The sequence below is a fragment of the Dipteris shenzhenensis genome, chromosome 24 (assembly GCF_047967505.1).
Source record: "Dipteris shenzhenensis isolate YYH24624 ecotype China chromosome 24, Dip_SZ_1.0, whole genome shotgun sequence".
NCBI lineage: Eukaryota > Viridiplantae > Streptophyta > Polypodiopsida > Gleicheniales > Dipteridaceae > Dipteris > Dipteris shenzhenensis.
Window position 1 is genome coordinate 22,637,367 of NC_141619.1, and position 23,498 is coordinate 22,660,864.

Sequence of the window (23,498 nt, forward strand, 5' to 3'; positions counted from 1 at the left end):
GATATGTCTTATCTTTTCCTCAGGCCACTGCTTCCTATGCATTGGGATTGCATCATAGGCCTATATGGAAGAAAATTGCTGATTTATTACATCCTTTTCTACCTGTTTCTCCTGTGGCTGACACAGACAGGCTTACGGATTGGCAATTGCAACCCTCTGCTACATGCACTCATCCTGTTCCTCTTCCTGCCTTAACCTCCATCAAAGCCTATAGGCTTCTTCAGCTTGCTCCATGGATTCAGCAATATGCTAATTCTATGTGGCATATAAGGAAGCCCCTGTCATGGTGGCGAAAGAATCTCCGGATGTTATGGAAGTGTAAAATGCCATTGAAACAAAGACTTTTTCTTTAGAGATGTATGATAGGTACATTAAATTCAGTCCTAGCATCAGTCATTTGATTTGATGGGGAACCAGGAGCGGAGAACAATTTCTGAAAATAATTTTGGCAATCATCTTGGAGATCAGAGAAAGAGTGCGTCCAAGAGCCATCTAGCTTCCTTACCCTTAGACATAATTTTTTCTTTCGAGTGTAGCATGCAGGCCCTGGAAAAAGGCTTTTGATGAGCAACCCTTATCCATGAGGGGCTTCATTCTTGCCCTAATCTGCCAGTTGTGCAATTTTCTCTGATCATTAATAGTCAATTTAATCTGAGCATGTGAAAGGGAATCATTTTCTGAATCAGAGAGAGGCCTTAACTGAGAAAATTCAGTCAATTGTTGTGCTGTTCTTTTTGCCCATTTAACCTCATTCCTCCATTTAGTCATATGCCAGTTGCCATACTTCCTAATGACATTCTGCATATGAGAGACAAAACTGTCCCAAGCATAATCTATGTCCTCCTGGGCATGCAAAGACGGGATGAATTGCAAGTCTAATCATTTGCTGGAAATAGTGATGTCGGAAATAAGCCTGATTAACATGCAATAATCTACTGGAAAGGGGTGGCAAATCATCCAAAGGCATACCAAGGTGCAAATTCATCCACAATGGGGCATGATCCGACAAGCCCAATGAGAAATCTATAAGGAGATGAGGGCTAAAATCTGCAAATTGTTGTGGGTAAAACAAAAACCATCTGTCAAGCCTTGCCCAGTATGTAGTAAGTGCATTATGATGAAAAGTATATCCAAGCACTGACCCTTGGAGGAGCAGCCATAAATCTTCAGCCTGCCCAGAAATAAGCATGCCATCCCATTTCTGCCTTTTACTGTGCGAGCAAGCGAGTGTTGTGACCACTGCTTCCCCAAGAGACAGGCCCTGTGAGAAAGAGAGGTAGAGGGAAGGTGGTGGTGGTTTCACCAGAGGGGGCTTTGGCTTGCAGCATTTTGCACTCCATGTAGTATTTTCATTACAGAAAAAACTATATATATACCTCTGTAAGACTAGAATATATCCAATCATACAAATTTAGATTTTTTGTTGTACCTCAAAATTTCTGTAAAACAAAAAGAGTGAGCTTATATTGCTCCTGTAATTTATGGGAAGGATAACATACTCCATACTCAGCAGATGCAGACTTTGGAAAATTTTCCTTAGCAGTGGAGAACCAAAATCTGTAGACTGTTAAGGCATATCTGCTAAATGGTTTCTCCATTGAAGTACGACGTCATTGCATACCTTGTAAAGGCAATGGTTTCCCCATTGACATACAATGTCATTATATACCCTCAAAATTATACATAACACTTGCCTCTGTAGCCGCCAACGTACGATTATTTACAATTGTAACATGTTCTTTACTATTTACTGGCCACATCATTTGCGCAGGGAGTCTCTCACTCTTTTGTACATTTTGAGCTCCTCTAAAGCATCAGTTGTGGTTTTCTTAAGCTGGCACTTTATATCTCCTTCAGGTTGAGTAGACGTATCAAAACCAGGGGGTGCAGAAGTTTTGTCCTCGTCTGAATCTCTCCATGAGCTTTCCAGATATGTAGAAGGCAGCCTTGGTCTTACGATGGATGGGTATGCTTGTGTGCACCTCAATGGTGCAGCAGCCTTGAGCATCCTCATTATTGTTCCAAGTGCAGCATCTTTTGATCTATTATGAGAAATTACCCCATACTCTCCAGAAAAATCAGACTTCAATTTTGGACTGTCCATCCTGCAAGTTCATGGAGCTTTACTCAGCACCAATCCACATATACCCTCTCTCTCTCTCTCTCTCACACACACACACACACACCAATCCATGAACAGACACCGATATATCTGTGCAGCTCACAGGGGAGCCACCAAATGCACCCGGCTATGTATTTTGATTTTGAACTTGATTTTAAGATTGAGTACTAGTTTTGAGATTTTGAGTTTAGCATAGCACTCGGCAAGGGCCTTAACATTGCACTCGGCAAGGGCCTTAGCAAGCCCCCTTTGCTTCAGCCCACAGTGGCTTGTATGAGTTACCCTTGGATTGTACTTAGTCCCATAGGCCCATGAGGCCTCCAGAAGACGTTAATCTCTCTCTCTCTCTCTCTCTCTCTCTCTCTCATGCAGATAGACAAGCAATACATCTCCCTTAATACTTCATACAGTTCAAAAAACATATGATGAAACCCAGTTGGCTGCACTGTGAAAATAACTGGAACAACCAAGGTGATATAATACCGTTGATGTACGGACACATGTGAATTTCCATGGCTGCAGTGTAGCATTGATCTACAATCAGCATTGTTTGCTTCTGCTCAATTATTTTTATCAGTTGAAATTGAAATTGATCATACTAACAAACTAAATTTCTTTTCGGTGCACAAGTTGGGCACGCCAAATTTAATTCAAATGGTGAAACATTATTCTCATAGAAATTCAAGGCAAACAAACCACACAGTGGATTGCCCATACAAGTCCACTTTAGTTTGCATTTGAGTGCCAGAAAAATAACAGCATCCATACAGCCCTTCCTCTCGCCATCTCTCTCTCTCTCTCTCTCTCTCTCTCTCTCTCTCTCTCTCTCTCTCTCTCTCTCATCGCCCGTGCAGTCACCCGCTAGTTGTTTCGTCACCCGCACAGTCATTCCCCGTTCCGTACAGGTCTTACCTTCGTCCTTCATACGTACCTCCATATCTCCGTCCAACAAAGCCGTCCGCTCCGTACAGCACAGCAGAGCACAAAGTTCGAGGTCACCCCAGGCTGGGATGAGCCCTTGGATCAGCTTGGGGGTTTAGCTTCAGCAAAAGGGCTTATCAAACTGTGGAATTCCCGAAGATGAAGACTTTTGCCGCTACACCGACTTAAAGCCCTCTTATTCAGACGTTGCAGCCTCAGCATCAATACTCAGCCCCTATGCATTGCATTACAAGTGGAGGATGGGCTGATCCACAAGAGCAAAGATACTTTCTACAATAAGAAGTGAGAGAGCTCAGACTTATGGTTGCAGCTCTTGATAGGAAAGTGAAGGAGATGGCAGGAAATGGTAAGCAAGAAATCAGTGCAGAAGTCATACAAAAGTGCAGTACATCTCTACCAGCACCAACACTTGTCTCCACAGTCAAAGAGATGATTACCGCTCAAGTTCATCCAAACAAGAGCTGGCCACTGTGGTCAACAACAAATCAATAAAGAAGATCTTTATGTAGAAGTTAAGAGCAGGAAGCCAGCGTATATAATAAGAAAATACTATGCATTGGGGGATTATCTGAAGATTGCCTTGGCTGCTTTGAAGATGAGAAGGATACAATGGATGACTACATGGGTGGGGGACATATGTGAGCTTTCAAGAAGCACACAATACGACAAAACATCTTTTTAACCTTAACATTTATGATGGAGGAGAGTAGGCTGCAAGGCACGATGCTACTATGTTGTCTTGTGCTTTGGGCCCCTTTGATCAATACCCAAGAGGAGACTATGGCATACGACGAGTACCTTGGGCTATCAATGACCTATCACATGGCTATAGCAAGCTGACATAAGCAAGTCAGATGCAGCTCTCACACACTCTTTGACTCCTAATTTCCAAGGAGTCCTCAATATGAGTAGTTACCAGGGCTTGTTTTAGTTTGTCATAGGCACTCCCTGTCCATTGGGAATTCAATGGTAAGTGGTACATGGGACATGCTAGCTTGTCATAGTCAAGTATAAACCTTCAATAGTACCTCACATATAATTTGTGGGGGGTGGGTATCTTGGCAATGACTTTGATTTTTCCCTCATCTGTGGTATATAAAAGTAGCATAACCGAGAAGGCTAATGCTTTGACTAATCTTGCACTTAGTGCATATGTAGATGGCTTGATACTATACTAGGGGGGAAAATGATAGGCAAACATCGTGAGTCACATACAAGTTGTATGGAAAGGGTTAACATCCACCTCTCTCACAATTTTTACACCATAGTCATTGTCCTCTTGCTTGCCATCAACCTCGTTTACGTGTTAAATATTTGAGTGCCATTAAGAGCATGAGCTCCTCCGTACATAAGATTGTGAGAGGTAGAAACCCTACTTAACATGCTGTCATTTCTCAGATCTTTTGTCTGTGCAATCGCATTCAATGACCAATGGGTAAGCCCCTGCCAGAAAAAGTCCCCATCCAGCCTTTTGGCTGTTACTTGTAATCTTTTCAAACTGTTAGGAAGGTAAGGCCTGTTTGCGAGGTTATCTTTTCAAACTGTTTGCGAGGTAAGGCCTGGAAAACTTTGGCAACAAGAAATCAATGTTTCAACATAAAATCCCCATGCATCAGGGTTCACAATGGCCTACATACACTGACAGGGCACAATTCTCATAGTTGCTCCCCATGCTCATGCATGGACTGCTTGCCATTATCCTAGAGGGCTTGTAATAACTACCAGGCAGCTTATGCGATTGAAGAGAAAATGGGCAGATACAACAAATAGGCACATCATGTGAATATGACAATTAGGATAAATAAGACAGTCAAGCCAAATATGGCAAATCGGACAATATATGGCATTACCAGGTCCAAAAGAGAATCGGGTGCTGGATTTCAATTCAAACCCCCCAGTTGGTTTATTGAAAAGGAGGGACGCGGGGGGGCGGGGGCGAAAAGAAAGAAAGATATATTAACGTTGGCGGAAGGCCTCGCGGGCAAAAGGGAAAGGAACTCATACAAGCCACAAAGGGCTGGAGCAAAGGGCGCGCTAAGGCCCTTGCTGAGTACTATGCTGAAAAACTCAATAGCTCAAGCAAAATCAAGTACAAAACATATCATGTGCTATCTGAAGTAGTAGGCTGACAGCCTAGAGCTGGAACTCAGAACTCAGAAACCGATACTCGGCACTGTTGTGGCTCGTCTATAAACGGTGAAAATGTTTCAGATCTGCATCTGTCGGGTTGTCTCATGCTGCGGTGGTGGAGGGGGACGTGCGTGGTCTCCTCGATCTCTAAACCTGCTGAGCTATGTTCAAAGTGACCCCTTGTCTCGGACGTTCTCCTCTGAGGAAAGTTGTAATAGGTCTGACCTCAATAGAGGGTGCTCCAATCGCTCACCGTATCGCGGGTGGCCTCTGCACCCCTCTCTCAAAAATCCAGACTACCCGCATATTAGCTAGCTCCTCCTCCACCCCACTTTGTCCTAGGGCTGACTCAAAAACATAGAAATCTGCGGCTAGCCATTGTGTCTGGTCAGTCTTTGTATCCCATGGTCTAATCTCCTCCAGCTGCTCTCTGATCTGTAGTAGCAAGGTCTCCCTGAGTTAGCGCATCTCAAGCGCAGACTTGGTCATGGAAGTGGATTGTGACGCTCCACATTTTTGTGTGACGCTCCATATTTTGTGTATAAATTTCTTTTTTTGTTTTAGTAGTAGTAGTTATTTGTGAAATTTATTTTCATGTCAATTTTGTGTTTTGAAAATACTAATAAGTGATTTGAGATTTAACAAATCCAAGAAAATATATATATATGCATGGGAGTTGCGACCGGAGTTGTAGGTTTGAGGGAAGGTCCAGCTTTGTGGATTCTAAAGGAGAACTTGGAAAGGAGTGATTGATTTAAAAAGAACTAAAGTTCTTGCTAGAATGGTCCAGGAATGGAGCAAATTGGTCGTGAAGGGCAAGAAAAGTAAGATAAAGTGGAAAAGCTAGCTAAAAAGTGGCGAAAAGCAGGTTGCACCTTTCTTGGATAAAAATAGCAGTCACTATTTCGACCATAACTTTTGATTCCAAACTCGGATTAAGGAGCTCTTTTTTTTTTTTGGAAAGCTGAGATTGCGATCTACAACTTTACAGAAGAGGTCGAGATCTAATTCCATGATCTATTAAGTCGAAAAATCAGAATACGCAGAGGCAGCATATTTCAGAAGCTCCGAGATTGAGAGTGAGAGTGCAAGTGAGAGTGAGATTCTTCTTTCGTCTACGATTGTATCATCTTGAGTGAGAGTGAGATTCATTGAAACACCTTGGTGTGAGTGAGAGTGCGAGTGAGAGTGAGAGTGCGAGTGAGAATAGCTCGGGGGTGGTCGAGCGGTTCAAGCTCCGTACATGGAGTATTGTGACTCCAGGATTGATTGTAAACGATTTTGATTCAACAGAAAGTCTCCTTCTATTGTATTTCAATTTTCTCCTTCTCTCTATAGAATCAATATTGATTTTAAGGTTTGGAGCGTCTCAAGTGGTGTCAGATGTAGGTCATCTTCACCCAGTTCTAGTGATGCCCTATGAACCCTAGTATGTGCCTTGTAGGCATAGTTATAGGCACTTAGTTTATTTTGTGCCTTTTATGCCACATAGGACACTTAGTCCTATGTGACACCTAGGACACTTAGTCCTAGGGTCTAGCTACAAGTACTATGTACTTTTCTTTTCATAATACTCTAGTTGACGTGACGGCTGATATCCATCGACTCTTGTACCTTGTACTTGCTCTACTTTCGTTTATCAATCCTACAGTGGTATCAGAGCCAAGGTTTACACTTGTCTTCCAGCTCTCCTCAGCCCCTTGAGCCCTCCATTGCTCATTGGAAGTCTGCTCCTCTGCTGGTCGTCATTGCTCCAGCCTGTTCGAGGCTCTCCAGCTGCTGTCCAAGGGTTCCAGAGTCTTTTCGTCACCACAAAGTGCCTCATTGATGTTTCCAGGCTGAGGCGACTGCTTCTAGGCCCCATCTGCAGCATTTTCGAGGTCTTTTACAGTACCCGTGGCCATCTGTCGCCACTTTTGTACTGCAGATCCAAGCGCCCAGCTCCCGTGACCTCTCCAGAGTCATCTACAGGAGACATCCAACTATCGCGACCTGTTCAGAGCCCTCCAAAGGAGACACTAGCAGCCACGCACTCAGTTCGAGGTGTCTGAGGGCTGTTCCAGCTACACTCCAGGCCACCTTTTGCACTTCAACCTGCTGCAGCAGCTCCGTTGTCTGTTATACTCTACCTACAGAGGTCTTTTAAGTCTCAGACCTAAGCTCAGAGGACCAGAAGCTGATTCACAAGCAACATTTGCAGTCTCTTACTGTTTTTGACAGTTTTCACTGTCAAACCCTAATTTCCAACAGAAAAATTTAGGGCTTTTGACATCTGAACCTTCAACCTGTCAATACAACACCTTGGACAAGGTTGACAACTGAAATCATTCCAAAAATTGAAGTTTTCAATCAATTTCAGGTTCAGGACTGTCACATTGTGCCACATCATCACTCAGGTCAACAAAATTTGGGGCTTTTGTGTTGGGAGCTCGATTTCAGCTGGTAACCCTGTTTCTATACCTTGCTGCACATATTTTCAGTCTATTTGCTCTCTCTATTTCATCATCTGAGCAAGAAAAGGGACCGTGTTTCCTTGAGGCCCATTTCAGTCTCCTGGAAATATCTGTTGTAAGCTCACAGGTGTTTGGGACAGTAAATCATATTTTTGCAGTTTAAAGCCTTGAGGCTATACTTTGGTCACTTTGTCAATGCATATCTATCAGTACTATTTACAATGGCTGGAAACAATCACGATATTTGGCATTCTTCGTGAAGATGATAAGTTGGATGGGACCAACTATCCAATGTGGTCCTATCTAATGAAACATATTCTTGTTGCAAGGCACTTTTGGAATATTGTTTCTGGGGTTGATCTAAGGCCAGCCAATGCTACAGTGGTTGCCTCTACTTCTGGTCCCTCTGCAAAGGGTACTACTCCTGATGCCTTATCTTCTAGCAACCCTGCTGTTGCTCCCCCAACTCAGGAACAATCAAGATGGGATGCCAGAGATGCAAATGCACATTCCTATATTGCTTTATCATGCAAGAGAATCATTATTCCACACATCCGATCTTGCACGACAGCAAAGGATGCTTGGGACAAATTGGCTTCTCTTTATCAGATTCGCAATGAGGCACGTGTTGCATATTTAAGAAGGCAATTGCAAGAAGTCAGTATGAATGAAGGTGACTCTATGGATGCATACCTGACAAAGGTCAAGGACCTCATGGAACAACTTGCCAATATTGATGAGGTGGTGCCAAATTCTCAGCTTGTCAGTACCACATTAAATGAACTGCTAGATACATATCAAGGGTTTGCTACAACCCTTCGATTAGTGGCCATCGGTAATCCAGACCACTGCTCTTTTGATCAGCTAGTCACTTTGCTTTTGCAGGAAGAGCAAAGTCGAGCTAATAGACAAGCTATTGTTCCTGATCATGCATTTGCTTCACAGCAGACTGGAAGAGGCAAGGCTTCCAAGCCTATGGGCAAGCCTAAATCTGCGCCTAACAGTGGCAATTCCTCCAATGCATCTAAAAATACAGCAGATAAGTCAAAGAAGAAAAGATGCAACTATTGTCACAAGCCTGGACATGACATTTCAGAATGTAGGAAGCGCATTGCTTCGGAGAAAAAGAAAGCAGGATTGACAGTTAATGCCTCACATGCAATTGAATCCCACGAGCCAGCAGATGCTTCACATGCACATGCTCTCCAGGATGATTGGGCATGGGCTGTCCATTGTTCATTTGATCCCTCCCAAGTTGATGCACTTTTTACTGCTAATGATGCTCAGTCTTGGTATTTTGATAGTGGTGCTTCCAAGCACGTCACCTCTTGCAGACAGTTGTTTCATTCCTTAGCTAATGCACCTCGAGGAGGGACTGTCACATGTGCTAATAATGCTTCCTATGCTGTAAAAGGAATTGGAGATGTGCAGCTCACATCCATTTCAAGCCATCCTGTCACTTTGACAAATGTTCTTTTTGTGCCTGGAATTGAAGTCAATTTGATTTCAATTTCAGCAATTGCCACTTCAGGTTTCAGAGTGATTTTTGATGGATACAGATGCCTAGTATATGATCTTCGTGATGACAATGCCATAGTCCTTACTGGCACTTTGAAAAAGGGGCTTTATCACCTTGATGATCACTCAGCTGCACTCTCTATTGAAGCATTTGCTATTTATGATCAGCCTGTACAACATGCTGATTTGCAGGTTTCTCTTCCAGTACAAAATGATCCCACTATTCATGATGCAGTGATTGAAGAAAGAGCTGTCAATAGACAGCAAAGGCAAGTTCCCAGATGGCTTCTTGATAGATTAAGGGACAGCAAACAAGATCAACCTTTTGCTGCTCGGACAAGATCAGGGAATAGACAGATGCATGGTCACTTTCTTGAGTTTGCACTCCTTGCTACAGCTTGCAATGAAGAGCCTTTGTGCCATAAAGATGCTTTTTGTCAGCAAAGAGTGGATGGATGCAATGAGAGCTGAGTTACAATCCATTGCCAAAAATGACACATGGGAATCAGTAGATCTCCCTCCCCGCAAGCATGCCATTGGTACCCGGTGGGTCTACAAATTAAAAATGAAATCTGATGGCAATATAGATTGACACAAAGCCCGTCTTGTTGCAAAAGGGTATGCCCAACAACAAGGCATTGACTTTGAGGAGACCTTTGCTCCCACATCCAAGATATACCTAGATGAATCTAGGAACATTCCCAAACTCATCCTCTAAAAACACAACAGTGTGCAGTTTCAATCTCACGAGAGTCACTCATAAGATTGAGAACCATAAACTCCATCATGCATAGCAGGGACTAGCTACTATGACATCCCCACTGACGTCATCAGCGCCCAACAGTGGGTGTAGACCATAGTATAAAAGCATGCTCTCACACATACAAATCCACACACCCACACATACTTGAGCATCCATTTATACAAAGTCTTCGTACTGAGTTTCTGTCGGCACTCCGGAGGTGAAGGGCAAACTCAGCCATGACGAAGGCTAGCACATCCAAGATTACTAAAATTAGATGTGTCATTGTCATTGCCATTGCCGCCCATCGCCATTGGCAAGTGCACCAGCTTGACATCAAGACTGCTTTTCTTCATGGGGATCTGCAGGAAGAAGTTTATGTGACACAACCTCTTGGCTTTGAGGTTGTTAATTCTGAAAACAAGGTATGCCGGCTTAGAAAAGCCCTTTATGGTTTGAAGCAGGCACCCAGGGCATGGTATGCCAAAATTCATGCACACTTACTATCCCTTGGTTTTCAGAATAGTCCCACAAAACCCACTCTTTATGTCCGTGGGAGTGGATCTGATTTTTTAGTGCTGATTTTATATGTGGATGATATGCTCATCACGGGCCCAAATACTCAGCATATTGCAGCTTTCAAGGTTGATTTACAGCGGGATTTTGAAATGTCAGACATAGGACAGCTCCACTATTATTTGGGCATTCAGTTTGCTCATGTTGAGGGGGGTATCATGATGTCACAGTCCAAGTATATTGGACAGCTCCCTAATCGTTTTCAGTTCGAGGATTGCAAGCCAATCTCTACTCCAGTGGACCCTGGCTTCAAATTTTCAGCTCATGATGGGAGCCCACCATGTGATATCACTCTTTACCAGCAGGCTGTTGGATGTCTCATTTACTTATGTCACACCAGACCTGACTTACAATATGCAGTATCTCAGCTCAGTAGATTCATGCACATGCCCAGTTCACATCATTGGCAGGCAGTGAAGAGAGTTTTCAGATATCTCAGAGGCACTCAGGATTTAGCTCTCTTCTATGGTGATCAGGGTTCACTTACCATGCATGCTTACACGGATAGTGACTGGGCAGGTTGTTTGGACACCAGAGTGTCACATACCGGCAATTGTTTTTGGCTTGGCAATTCATGTATCTCTTGGCTTAGCAAGAAGCAACCAACAGTTGCCACATCTAGCTGTGAGGCTGAGTACAGGGCAGCCTTCACCGCTACAATAGAGCGTGTCTCGCTTCGACAGTTACTTACAGATCTTGGTATTCGCCAGACATCCTCCACTATGGTCTACACTGATAGCCAGAGTGCTTTGGCCATTGCGCGTAACCCAGTGTTTCAGAGGCGTACCAAGCACATTGAGGTTCACTATCATTATGTTCGAGAGCGGTTGTCAGCAGGAGACATAGAGTTGTCCTATCTTTCCATAGAGGACAACATAGCAGATATGTTTACAAAGGCACTTCCTCGTCCCAGGTTCGAAGTCTTCCGATAGGCTTTACACTTGGTTCCCTTTGTTACATGATCTGACATACCTTGTACATTCATAGGTGGCTATATCCTTTTGGATGAACATGTGCCACCATGACAAAAAAATACCAGGTATTCTGAGACGTTTCCAGAATACTTCAGCCCATACCATGGAGGGGTGTTTGTAGGTCATCTTCACCCAGTTCTAGTGATGCCCTATGAACCCTGGTATGTGCCTTGTAGGCATAGTTATAGGCACTTAGTTTATTTTGTGCCTTTTATGCCACATAGGACACTTAGTCCTATGTGACACCTAGGACACTTAGTCCTAGGATCTAGCTATAAGTACTATGTACTTTTCTTTTCATAATACTCTAGTTGACGTGATGGCTGATATCCATCGACTCTTGCACCTTGTACTTGCTCTACTTTCGTTTATCAATCCTACATAAGAGCAGGTTGAATTCTTGATTGTGAGCGAGAGAGCTGGCTGACCGCGATGAGGTTCAACGGAGGATGTTCGAACAAGATCTTTTGATTCAGACACTTAGTGAAGAGCTAAAACGGATAAAAGGCAAGGCTGTGGCGGATACTTCTAAAAGAAACGAGACAAATGGAGATCTCAACAATGGTATTTATGTAGAAATACCTCGAGATGATGATGCTACAGGATCAAGACCACAGAAGAGGACACGAACGGAGGAAGATAATGTCGAGGATGAAGTTGCAGATCCAAGACCTCGCAAGAGATCAAGAGTTGAAGAGGATGTTGCTGAATCAGCTCTTAGGCAAGTCTTCAAGAAGGCAAAACTTTCACAATTTGATGGTGAAAAGAAGACTGGAGAAGATCTTGAAGCTTGGCTCGAAGAGCTTGAAGATTTCTTCGCCCTACGAGAATTTGATGGGGTTGGAAAGGCAAAGATTGCATCTCTTCAACTTCGTGGAGTCGCAAAGTTATGATGGAAGTCTCATCTACAGGTTAGAGAAAAACCAAGTGAACCTATCACTTGGGCACAATTTCGAGCCGCAGCTGGAAAGAGGTATTGCTCCCCTCACTATTACATGGAGAAAAAAATGGAATTTTATAACTTTAAGCAGGTTCACGAGGGAAAGCACAATCTTTCTGTAGATGAGTATAAGGAAAAGTTTCTCCGATTGCATAAATATGCACTTGAAGTGACAAGTGACTCTCTTACACATAAGTTTGTAGAAGGTCTTAAGGAGGATCTTTTATACATGATGAAAGGGACTGGATCCAAGGACTTCTTAGATGTTGTGGCCAAGGCAAAAAATTTTAAAAAATTAGAAGCTTACAACGAACGGAAAGCGACAAAGACAAAGATGATTCCAACAGGTCATCCTTTTCCAAGAGTTCAGAGTTCAAATATTTCCCAACAAAGATCAGAGTTTTCTAGTGCCAATAAATTTCAAGGATGGAGGGAACAACAGGATGGTAGAAATCTTAGATATCAAAGAAGATTCGTTCCTTATAGTCAAGAGGGCATCCAAAGCAAAGATCAAGCTAATAAAGTTGTTGGGAACCAGAAAGGTCGACAAGCATCTCCTTGGAAAAATGATCCTACTTTTATTGAACGAGCACGAAGGCTGGGATTGTGCTTCAGGTGTGGAGAACAAGGACATCGGACATTTGAATGTCCAAATAAAGCCAAATTCAATTTTGTCAAAGGACCCAGGATGGAGGCTAAGATTGGCGAGATGAATCCAACCATCGACGAAGCTGAGGAAGGACACATCTAGAATTCAAGAAGATGGAACGTTGAAGGTTGAACCCAGCTTATTTTGGATAGACAAACCAAGCAACTTAGAAACAGAACAATAGTAGAAGTTTTGATAAAATGGGATGTATATCCTATAGAGGATGCAACTTGGGTGGATTTAGGTTCACTTATTGCTGAGTTTCCTTCTTTTAAACTCTGAGGACAGAGTTTTTTAGAGAGGGGGCGATTGTGACGCTCCACATTTTTGTGTGACGCTCCATATTTTGTGTATAAATTTCCTTTTTTGTTTTAGTAGTAGTAGTTATTTGTGAAATTTATTTTCATGTCAATTTTGTGTTTTGAAAATACTAATAAGTGATTTGAGATTTAACAAATCCAAGAATATATATATATATATATATATGCATGGGAGTTGTGACCGGAGTTGCAAGTTTAAAGGAAGGTCCAACTTTGCAGATTCTAAAGAAGAACTTGGAAAGGAGTGATTGATTTAAAAAGAACTAAAGTTCTTGCTAGAATGGTCCAGGAATGGAGCAAATTGGTCGTGAAGGGCAAGAAAAGCAAGATAAAGTGAAAAAGCCAGCTAAAAAGTGAAAAAAAGCAGGTCGCACCTTTCTTGGATAAAAAAAGCAGTCACTATTTCGACCATAACTTTTGATTCCGAACTCGGATTGAGGAGCTCTTTTTTTTGTTGGAAAGCTGAGATTGCAATCTACAACTTTACAGAAGAGGTCGAGATCTAATTCCATGATCTATTAAGTTGAAAACTCAAAATACGCAGAGGCAACAAGACAGCATATTTCAGAAGCTCCGAGATTGAGAGTGAGAGTGAGATTCTTCTTTTGACTATGATTGTATCATCTTGAGTGAGAGTGAGATTCATTGAAACACCTTGGTGTGAGTGAGAGTGAGAGTGCGAGTGAGAATAGCTTGAGGGTGGTCGGGCGGTTCGAGCTCCGTACATGGAGTATTGTGACTCCAGGATTGATTGTAAATGATTTTGATTCAACAGAAAGTCTCCTTCTATTGTATTTCAGTTTTCTCCTTCTCTCTATAGAATCAATATTGATTTCAAGGTTTGGAGCGTCTCATGGATCAATCGTGATAGTGGGCCGAAGCCACTCCCATCCTGGTTGAGACAGTGGTATCCCCCTCGGATCTCATACTAGGCTAGTTAGGCGCAAAGAAAGTGCTCCTATGTCTCAATCACTCCCAATATGCATAGCATGCAGATCCGTTGCTCTCTCAGTATACATGTTGCTCTCCTTTTCTCAATCCTCAACTAATGGGATGAAACCCGCATCTGCCCAATAGCAATCCTCAATGCATGTGAGACTTCTCTGTCCTCAAGATACTGGGATCTGATGATGAATCCCTCCTCCGAGATGCTCAAGAAGTGATCACGGTAGAGTTGGGTCTTGGTGGGGAGCTCCTGATCTCCCCCCCAAGTCCGAGATGTGTGGAGCTGGAGGAGATCTAACCATATGATACGGTTAATCTCATCTCGCGGGATCGACTCCAAGGATGCATCCATACTGTACTGAAAGGGGGGGGCATGTCCATATGAATCCCGTGTCTGGCAAACCATGTGAATATGTGTGCATACCATGTGTCCGCCCCGCTCTCAACTAATCTTTTGGATGACTCCGGGTAGGTCTCAAACTCTATGAATGAAAGTCACTGTCTGAAAGATGGCATCAATTTGTAGTGGTGTCATGGCGAACTCTGCCTGTACTATCTCATGAGGGGCTGAGGGCTTGCTCCGAATCATCCTAATCCCATGGTCATCTGTAGCCGCTCAAATCTCATCCACTCTGCTATCGGTAGATCACACCCCTAGAAGGGTTCTGCATACATGGTAGTCAGTCGCACTAGCGTATCAAAGAGCCAACACTTGGTCGGTGGATCCTCAGAGTGTGCCTAGAAGCACTGTCTCTCCAATTGTGCCAAAGCACCTCGCTCCCGTGTGAGTCATGCATGGGCTGCATGTGTCATAGTGAAGAGGGATCTTGTGAAGACTGCTCCCAAGTATGTGTAGGACTGCACTATCTCCACTGGCTCACCTCGATAAAGTGAAACTGAGTCGACGAAGCGTTGCATGTGAGGTGTTGAAGACCATGACCTTGGTCTTCCCAAGGTTGACTACCTGGTCTCTCTCTCTGCAAAACACCTCTAGGGCCTCCAAATGTTTCCGCAGCCCCACTACTGAGGATGAGATAAGGACTATGTAATCAGTGTATAGCAATATCTGTATCATGAGATCGGCTAGTGGTGATTCCTCGCCTCCAAGGCGGTCTATGAAGGAAGTGATCTCATCAATGTCAAGCCCAAAAAGGGTCGGTGAGAGTGGGCAGCCCTACTTCACTCCGATCGTACTCTCAACCCAATCCAATAGACCATCTGGACACGAACTCTACCTCTGGCTGAGTCGTATAGGCTCATCACTCCTCATATCAGTGTCTCTGGGATCTGCATGTCCTGTAGTCTCCTGATCATGCATGATCGTGGGACAGTATCAAAAGCCTTCCGAAAGTCTACTAAGCATGTGCAGACCTTCTGGTGTCTAGATCTCGCCTCCTCGATGATAGCCCTCAGAGTAAAGATGTGATCTAGGGTAGAATGTTGTCTCCAGAATCCTGCATGTCCTGGTGCCCAATGTCCTCGAGCCTCTGTATGACTGATGAGCTACCTCTCTAAAACTGATCCATAAATCTTGGCCAGCGTATGGCCAATCATGAGGGTGCGGTAGTTCCCAATCTCCATAGGATCCCTGGCTTTGTGTATCGACACAATAGTGGTGGTGCTCCAAACAGGTGGAAAGCCGTGACACGGCTCGGTTGAACATCTGTGCTAGGACCGGAGCTAGGACCTCCTGTCCATTGCTCAGTCCGAAGGCCCTCATGGTCTTGCGCTCTTCGATTATGTAATCAACGAAGTGCAGCACGTAAGAGAGAGAGAGAGAGAGAGAGAGAGAGAGAGAGAGAGAGAGAGTTTGAAGTTGAAGTGGGAGAGAATCGAGAATTAATGATGAACCAGGCACCTATGTTTCCTCACATCAATAAACCACAACTCCAAGATTTGGTCCTATCATAAATACTCTCTCGAGCACGTTTTTAAAGCATGAGGACCTTCCCGACAATTTCCTCCAAGGAGAACTCGTGTCTGATTTGACGAAATTTGCTGAAATGAAATTTTCCAATCTGTTCTCAAATTATTACAGGCTACTTGCATGTGATTGCATTCAGCCTATTTCGGTCAACACCTGGTGTTGCCAGCTTGTTCAATTTTAGAGAACAAAACAAGGAATATGATGCAAACCCCCTTCAATCGTTCTCTTTCTCTTCCCCTCCTAACCCAACCAAGGGTTAGAACACCATGCCCATCTTCATTTGATCCTATGTGTTGTGTTTTCCGAGGATGAGTATTGTCACCTGTGGTGCACGCTACATTCTGTTGTTTTGTTTTTTGTTGCGCAAGTTGCTGCGCCACTGGAACCAACCAATGGACGACTGACCAAGCCACCTCTCCTCTCCTCGCAACTAACCCTACTAGGGTTAGATCACCACGCCCATCCTCATTTGTTGCGTTTCCCGAGGATGGTTACGGTCACCTATGGTACAGCTACGTTCTCTTGTTTTATTTTTTGCGCAAGTTGCTGCGCCACTGGAACAACCAACGGGACGACTGACCAAGCCACCTCTCCTCTCCTTGCGACTAAGGGTCTATGAGACTGAAAAAAACCAGATACAATGAGAAACCTAAAGGCTCGAAAGCCTGCATTGATACCAGTAATACCCACTCCACTAACTTCACTCATTTTCCTCCATGACATGAAGCCACCATTGGGTGCAGTTGATGTCTGTTGAAATGTCACAGTAAATTCCATAAAAGAAATTAAATCGCAGGAATGGAACAAAAAAATCAGGCATCTTTCCGAGTGACGCCTCCTTACCCGTGATAATGCTCATCAATGGCAAAAGGGCATGCCAATTCCACATCCTCTGCATCAACATGTGCACCAGATTTGATTAATGACACAGGAGGCAACAGTCCGGAAATGTGATCTTCAGAAGAGGGAAGTGTTATGAAGTCACCCTTCTCATCTCTGGCAGCCTGCAAATAAGTTTTCAATGAATTCAGCTGACTGGAGACAAAGGAGTAAATTTGGCAGGTTTGCTATGCAAACCAGAGTATGGTATTCCCCAAGAGCTGACCCATCCCATAAAAAATCACTGGATTAAAAGAGATCACCACCAAAAAATGCATCTAATACTATAGCATGACTTCTTGTACATCTCTCCATCAACAGACACCATTCAACTCTGCATGAGGCTGCCCATTGTATCATCAAACTCAACAGAATTGTAATTATCTATAACAGCCAAAGATGCCAATGCTAGCATGATAAACACAGAATCAAACCATAAGCTTTGCCATGAAGGTGTGTACAGTATGATTGATGCTGCAAGCACAAGTTTATGCAGAATCTCTTTTAGTTTTTACCCCATATTTTCCATAATGGTGGCCACTAATCAAGGAGTTCCATTACAATCTTACTCAAGTGTAAGTCGTAAGAAATAGCTTAACAGAGCTTATGCTTGTACATATAATTATTCATTAAAAATCTTCTTATAAATATCCATATAATATTGTAGCAGCTCCTTCATGCTCTAGCAGTGTGTTTGTCCAACGCGGTCCATTTAATTTCTCTTATTGTCAAATGATTGCCTTTAGCATGGGTTTAATATCCCCCCATATGGTTCAATGGAGTGCTGACATGTTGCTGACTCTCGACAACTATTGTACTAAGCATCATCAAGCAGTGGCACATTAAATAAAAATGTCAAACGTAGTAATAAACGTATATAGTACTAGGACCAGCCATACAGGGCAATTTTTTGTAATACCTTGTAGAGGGATACGGTGCATCTAGGTGACAAAAAATCGAGAGGGAATAAAAACAACTTGAGGAAACGATATCAGAGAGCTGAGACTGGTCACTGTAATGTATAACAAATGTAAAATCTGATTCAAAAGGCCGCTGAGAAAAGATATAGATCTACCTAAGGTGCAACCTGATCATAAATCTACTCTCAAAGCATAAAATGGAAATGCATGCATAGACTCCATTTGATATTGGCATGCTCTCTAGATCACATCATCTAGCTTTGCTAGCTGCCGGAAATTATTGATCACCAGAAGTTCCAAGCATAAAAGATGGAAACAGGCGAAGGATGTAGAAAGTGATCGACCTGGGGCTCCTTACAAGCAGTCATATGTGGATCAGCAGGTCTTAAATCTGTCTGACAGTACAAATCTAAAAGGCAATCCCCAACCTCTCATCCACCAAGAAATAAATAAATATCAATACTGAGCTACAGATTGTACTATGCGGTAAGTCATTGCCGCATCTCAGTGCTGTTGTGACAGCAAATGTTTTGAATTGTCATGAATTCAGATCGAGACTGTAACTAAAGTCTCTCGAGACTACTGAAATGTTTAGAATCATATCAATGCAGATATGGATAGAAGCCCTACTAAAGGATCATCAAAGAAACGATCAGCAGGTCTTAAATCTGTCTGACAGTACAAATCTAAAAGGCAATGCCCAACCTCTCATCCACCAAGAAATAAATAAATATCAATACTGAGCTACAGATTGTACTATGCAGTAAGTCATTGCCGCATCTCAGTGCTGTTGAGACAGCAAATGTTTTGAATTGTCATGAATTCAGATTGAGACTGTAACTAAAGTGTCTCGAGACTACTGAAATGTTTAGAATCATATCAATGCAGATATGGATAGAAGCCCTACTAAAGGATCATCAAAGAAACCCCAGATTACAGATCTAGCATTCTTGCTCTATTTTAAAGTTTTAGAACAGCACTTGCAAAGCATATATTTGTTGTTTTTGAACCTCTACAAAGGAAACTACAAGAGAGGGCGAAAGAGATATAGAATACAAAGGTACGGGGTTTACTCGATGTGCATGAAACATTGCACAATTGGTTTTGTTTTAGAGCTTTAACAAATGAAAAGATTATCCAAAAGACATTCACAACCAAATTTGTGCAAAAGAAGAATGGAATGTCCAAATTGTCGAATCTATGTCAAGCTACCTAATTTTGGTTGTGTTTGAGAGCTTTAACAAATGAAGATTTATGGAAAAGCCATTCATGTTATGCTTCAAAACAAACTTGTGCAAAATGAATGTTTTCAGAGGAATAACAAATATTAAATCTCTGTCATGACACATAATTTGGCTGTTAGGACACAAAAGATACCACTGCTGTTGTGAAAGCAAATGTTCTAAATTGTGGTAAGAGACTTATCTGAAGTCACTTGAGACTCCTGTTGTGTCTAGAATCATATCAACACAAAATGTGTACATGCACACGACATTGATGGATCAAGATGTCTACCATTAGGTAGATAGAAGGCTATAAAGCAGTCATCAAAGAAGGCATCCGGATTACAGCCCCTAGCATCCTTGTTCTGAAACCAAGCCAAGCCATCAATATATTAATTTCTCCATCTGTCCACCATATACTTTGGCGTGGAGAACAGTGCTTGCAAAGCATGTCTTTGTTCCTGTTGAACCTAGAACCTCTACAAAAGGTAGCACAAGAGAGGGCAGAAGACGTAAAAAATACAAAGGGACAGGGTTCAGTTGATGTACATAAACAATACAAAATTTGGCTTTGTATGATGACTTTAACCAATGAAAATGTTATGGAAAAGGCATCCATGCAATGTTCGAAAACTTATATGCAAAACGAATATTTTTTAAGATGAATAATACAAACTACTAATTGTTTCGGTATTGTTTTATATTCTAGAATTCATGCGGATTTGATTTTAATATTTTAATATAAATCACAAGATCTTTGCTCGCAACATTCACATTGAATTTCATTATTTGCAGCTCCTTTATGTTAAATAAAGATACAATATGTTCTTAATCAAATGCTGGATATTGTTTCATACAATAAAGTTTGTATACTGTCAGTGTGAGACACTACTCGATCTGACAAAAGCCAAAATTGTGCACAAGAGTGGATACCAAATCTCGTTAAAAAATGCAATAGGTATTGCAAAGAAAAGGCTCTAGCAACCATATACTATCCTCAAACAAGGGAGCAACCTCCAAGAGTCACACTCCAAATACGTCTTGTCAAGACCACTCGGGCACTAGAATGGAATCAGCTTGGATATTTGCTAAAAAATGCATCTCCATGACAGCCCATTGCATGACAATTGACGTTGCAAGCTATCTCCTTAAATGCACTCCATCCTCACTTCCTTTATTTAGTATCTTGAAAGGCAGCAATACATAGGCACAAAAAATGCCAAACAAATGTTATTTGCGAATTTTTGAAGTCCAAAAAGGGCAACCATGGAGTAATTGTTTGGGGCATTCTATAAAGTCTGAGAGATGAAATAGCATTGTGTGGTTTCTGGGCAAACGCTTACATAATCTTCTGCTGCTCTAATGGTTGGAAGTCATCCGCTTTCTCACTCTCGCATGCACACATGCGCACACCCCCTCTCCCTAGCGCACGTGCACATGCTCACACAAACACACATGAGCAAAATGTATATCCATGTTTTGCATCACTACCATATTGTGGAACCAAGTTGCATCCTAGAACTCATAGATTGGTTTATTTTGAACAAATACTACTAGATAGGAGTGGTTTGTGCCCTCATGGTCCCACAGTATTTTCTTGTTGTGGGCCTTCTTTAATAGTTGCTGTTGAGTCTAGCAACTTCAGCACATAATCCTCATAGCTCAAGGGATGCAATGACTACAATGTTCGCACTATGGCTTGATCATGTACACTTGTTCCCATAATTCCTTTCAATCTCTTCCTACTAAGCCTTACTCACTTCTACTCCGTATGAGATCAATTTTGGATCTTCAGTCTCTTAGGAGGAAGAGAATCAAGTAATAGTTACATCCCCAATAAAAATAACTAGAACTACCATGGATCAGGTTTACATCTTGTGGATAGAGCTAATCTAAGAAAGGCAAGGCTAAATCTAGGAAAGCAAGCTGTAATGAAAAGGTAGGGCTTAAGGGCAATAGCCCCTACCAAATGCTGCACTTATAAATACAACCCAAAGACTCACTATTGGAGCATCTAGGAAACAAATATTTCCAAGGGACGCGGACATGTTAGCTTAGGAGTAGTAGCCTGGTGGAAGGGGCATGATGTGAGAGTGCACAGCGGAAACTGAACAGAAAAGGAGAGAGCATACACACAAATGGAACCAAAACTGCAAGAGAGAGAGAGAGAGAGAGTGCAAGGGATCTCAGGGAAAAGCCCTCCTCACTGCTGGGTAAAACCTCTGCAATTGTGAGATGAATACAACGAGGGGAGCAGGGGCGGGGGGGGGCGGGGGAGGGGGGTATATATAGCCTCACAAGACATCCACTAGGGGTCCAACCAGCAGATCGGCCCTCCCTTACTCCTGGCCCTGGTGTACTGCCCTAGGAGCCGACCAAACAGATCAGGTTCTCTAGTCTAGGGGTGGCCATATGGGCCCCTCAACCTCGCCTATATAAGGTGCAGCAGAGGGGCTGGAATCATGCCAGCAAACAGGCCATATGGGGCCTTGAACAGCGCAGGATCTGGTACATACTCCTCCTGGAAGAAGCTACATCCAAGGTGGCCTGCCAACATACCCATAGGGCCCCGCTCTAGTTTCAAAAGTGTGTTGTGAGCAGTGTCTTGGGAGTGAAGAGAAGTAGGATGGTGTCATGCTCTATACTGTGCCAAACTGGAGTCTGACCCACACAACTCTGGTCTCCTCCTAGTATATGCACAACACCCTGGTGAGGCCTCCACATAGGCCAGCAGTGGCTGCATACATGACTAGCCCCTAGCAAATATACATGGCCAGGTAGGCTCCCAACCCTCCTACTCTATCCTTACAAGGGGCGGGCACACCCACAACAAAGGCCCTCACTTTACTCTAAACATGGTACAGCAGGTAACATAATTGCCAGGGAGCTGGGTGTGCCGCTGGAGCAACATAAGGAATCCGTCGCGTGAACCTCTAGGCTCTGTCATCACTGAAGACTGCCGAAGAAGCCCCCTCTTAGCACGAACCGTCTCAGCACGATCACTAGAAACCTGTACCACATGCTCCCAAGATACTCGTGCAAAGAAAACTCCTCTGACAAAGTACAGTATTGGTACAAAAATCCAACTGATATTGCCATAGGTGCTAGATATGCTTTCGTACACGGTCATAGCCCTACACAGCCCCCAACCAGTAGACTAACACCAGATCGATGAACCACTATGCTCCAAAAACAATGGGCATCCAATAGCTCACTAGGATCAAACTGCGGTGTCTAGATTCCCGCACTGGCAATCATCTGACCCATCTGGATCTCCAACAACTCAAAACAATAGTTGCAGTAAACACCAAGAAACTCCCTCTAGGTCTGCCAGGACATAACATCCAAACAAATACATACTGGTATACATACTACCACCTAAGTCAGCGGGAATAACTCCTCAGGCTCGAGGTCCTGCCTAAAAGCCTATCTTGAACAAAGATGCTTTTAGAACGCTGGAACAATCGAAGTGACAGTTGCGGAGTTATCTTCAGTCTTTTCTAACTGCTCACCAGTCCTCTCATTGCGTCTCTGAGGACATTGCTACCAATAGTGACCTTTCCAGCCTCAACGGTTACACGTACGTGAAGCCTTCAGTGCTTCTCTCTCTACATCCGTCATCATACTTCTTCCCTTCTGCTCAATTGCCAAAGCTTTCGAGCCACTACCTTGGGAAGGACTCTGAAATCTCTCCTCCTGGTCGAGCAAGGAAGAGAAGTGGGACAAGAACGTTATGGCCATGTCCTCAAATGATATCTCCTTCCCTGCCTGAAGGATCTCTTGCTGAAGCTCCTGGAGCTTGTTGATATGCTCCTGCATCGATGAAGACTTCGTGGGATCCAACTGAACTTCCAAAGACACCCTCTTCATAGGAGAAGCCAAGTGCTCCTAGATACTTTCGGCCACCGTCATGTGCTTTACATGATTAATAACCTGAGGAGTACAGTTTAGGAAAAATAAAAGACCGCACCCTCGCATTGACTCGATCCCAGAGCTAAGACATGGGAAAAGACCTCACTGCAGGGCAAAACCTCTGCAATTGTGAGATGAATACAACAATTTCGGGATCGGGGGGGGCTACTATAAATAGCCTCACCCCGTCCTAGTCGGCTGCTAGTCCAATCCAGAATTAGTTCGAGAGGACACACACACGCACACGCAACACTCTGCATTATTCGGTGGCCAAATCAGTTCGAACAATCACTGTAGCAAGCGATATAAGGCTGATAAACTATCAA

At 43.2% G+C, this 23,498-nt stretch overlaps 1 protein-coding gene across 3 annotated transcripts in view; it reads right to left on the bottom strand.

The window, feature by feature from the left end:
* Nucleotides 1–1,394: 1,394 nt before the first annotated feature.
* The window catches only part of LOC147886377 (autophagy-related protein 13b-like), a 38,621-nt gene continuing 16,517 nt past the window's right edge, over nt 1,395–23,498 (bottom strand). Inside the window, exons 3-5 of one of the 3 annotated variants that reach the window (XR_015543348.1) lie at nt 17,082–17,242; nt 1,670–2,105; nt 1,396–1,621 (exon numbers count right to left, since the gene is read on the bottom strand). Coding sequence is in view for 2 of the 3 variants with exons in the window: in XM_087395935.1 (XP_087252061.1) it covers nt 1,760–2,105; nt 17,082–17,242 (507 nt within the window). In the remaining variant the exon portion in view is untranslated. Of the gene's footprint in view, nt 2,106–17,081; nt 17,243–23,498 lie in introns of all 3 variants that reach the window. The other 2 variants (XM_087395937.1, XM_087395935.1) reach the window with 2 other exon arrangements.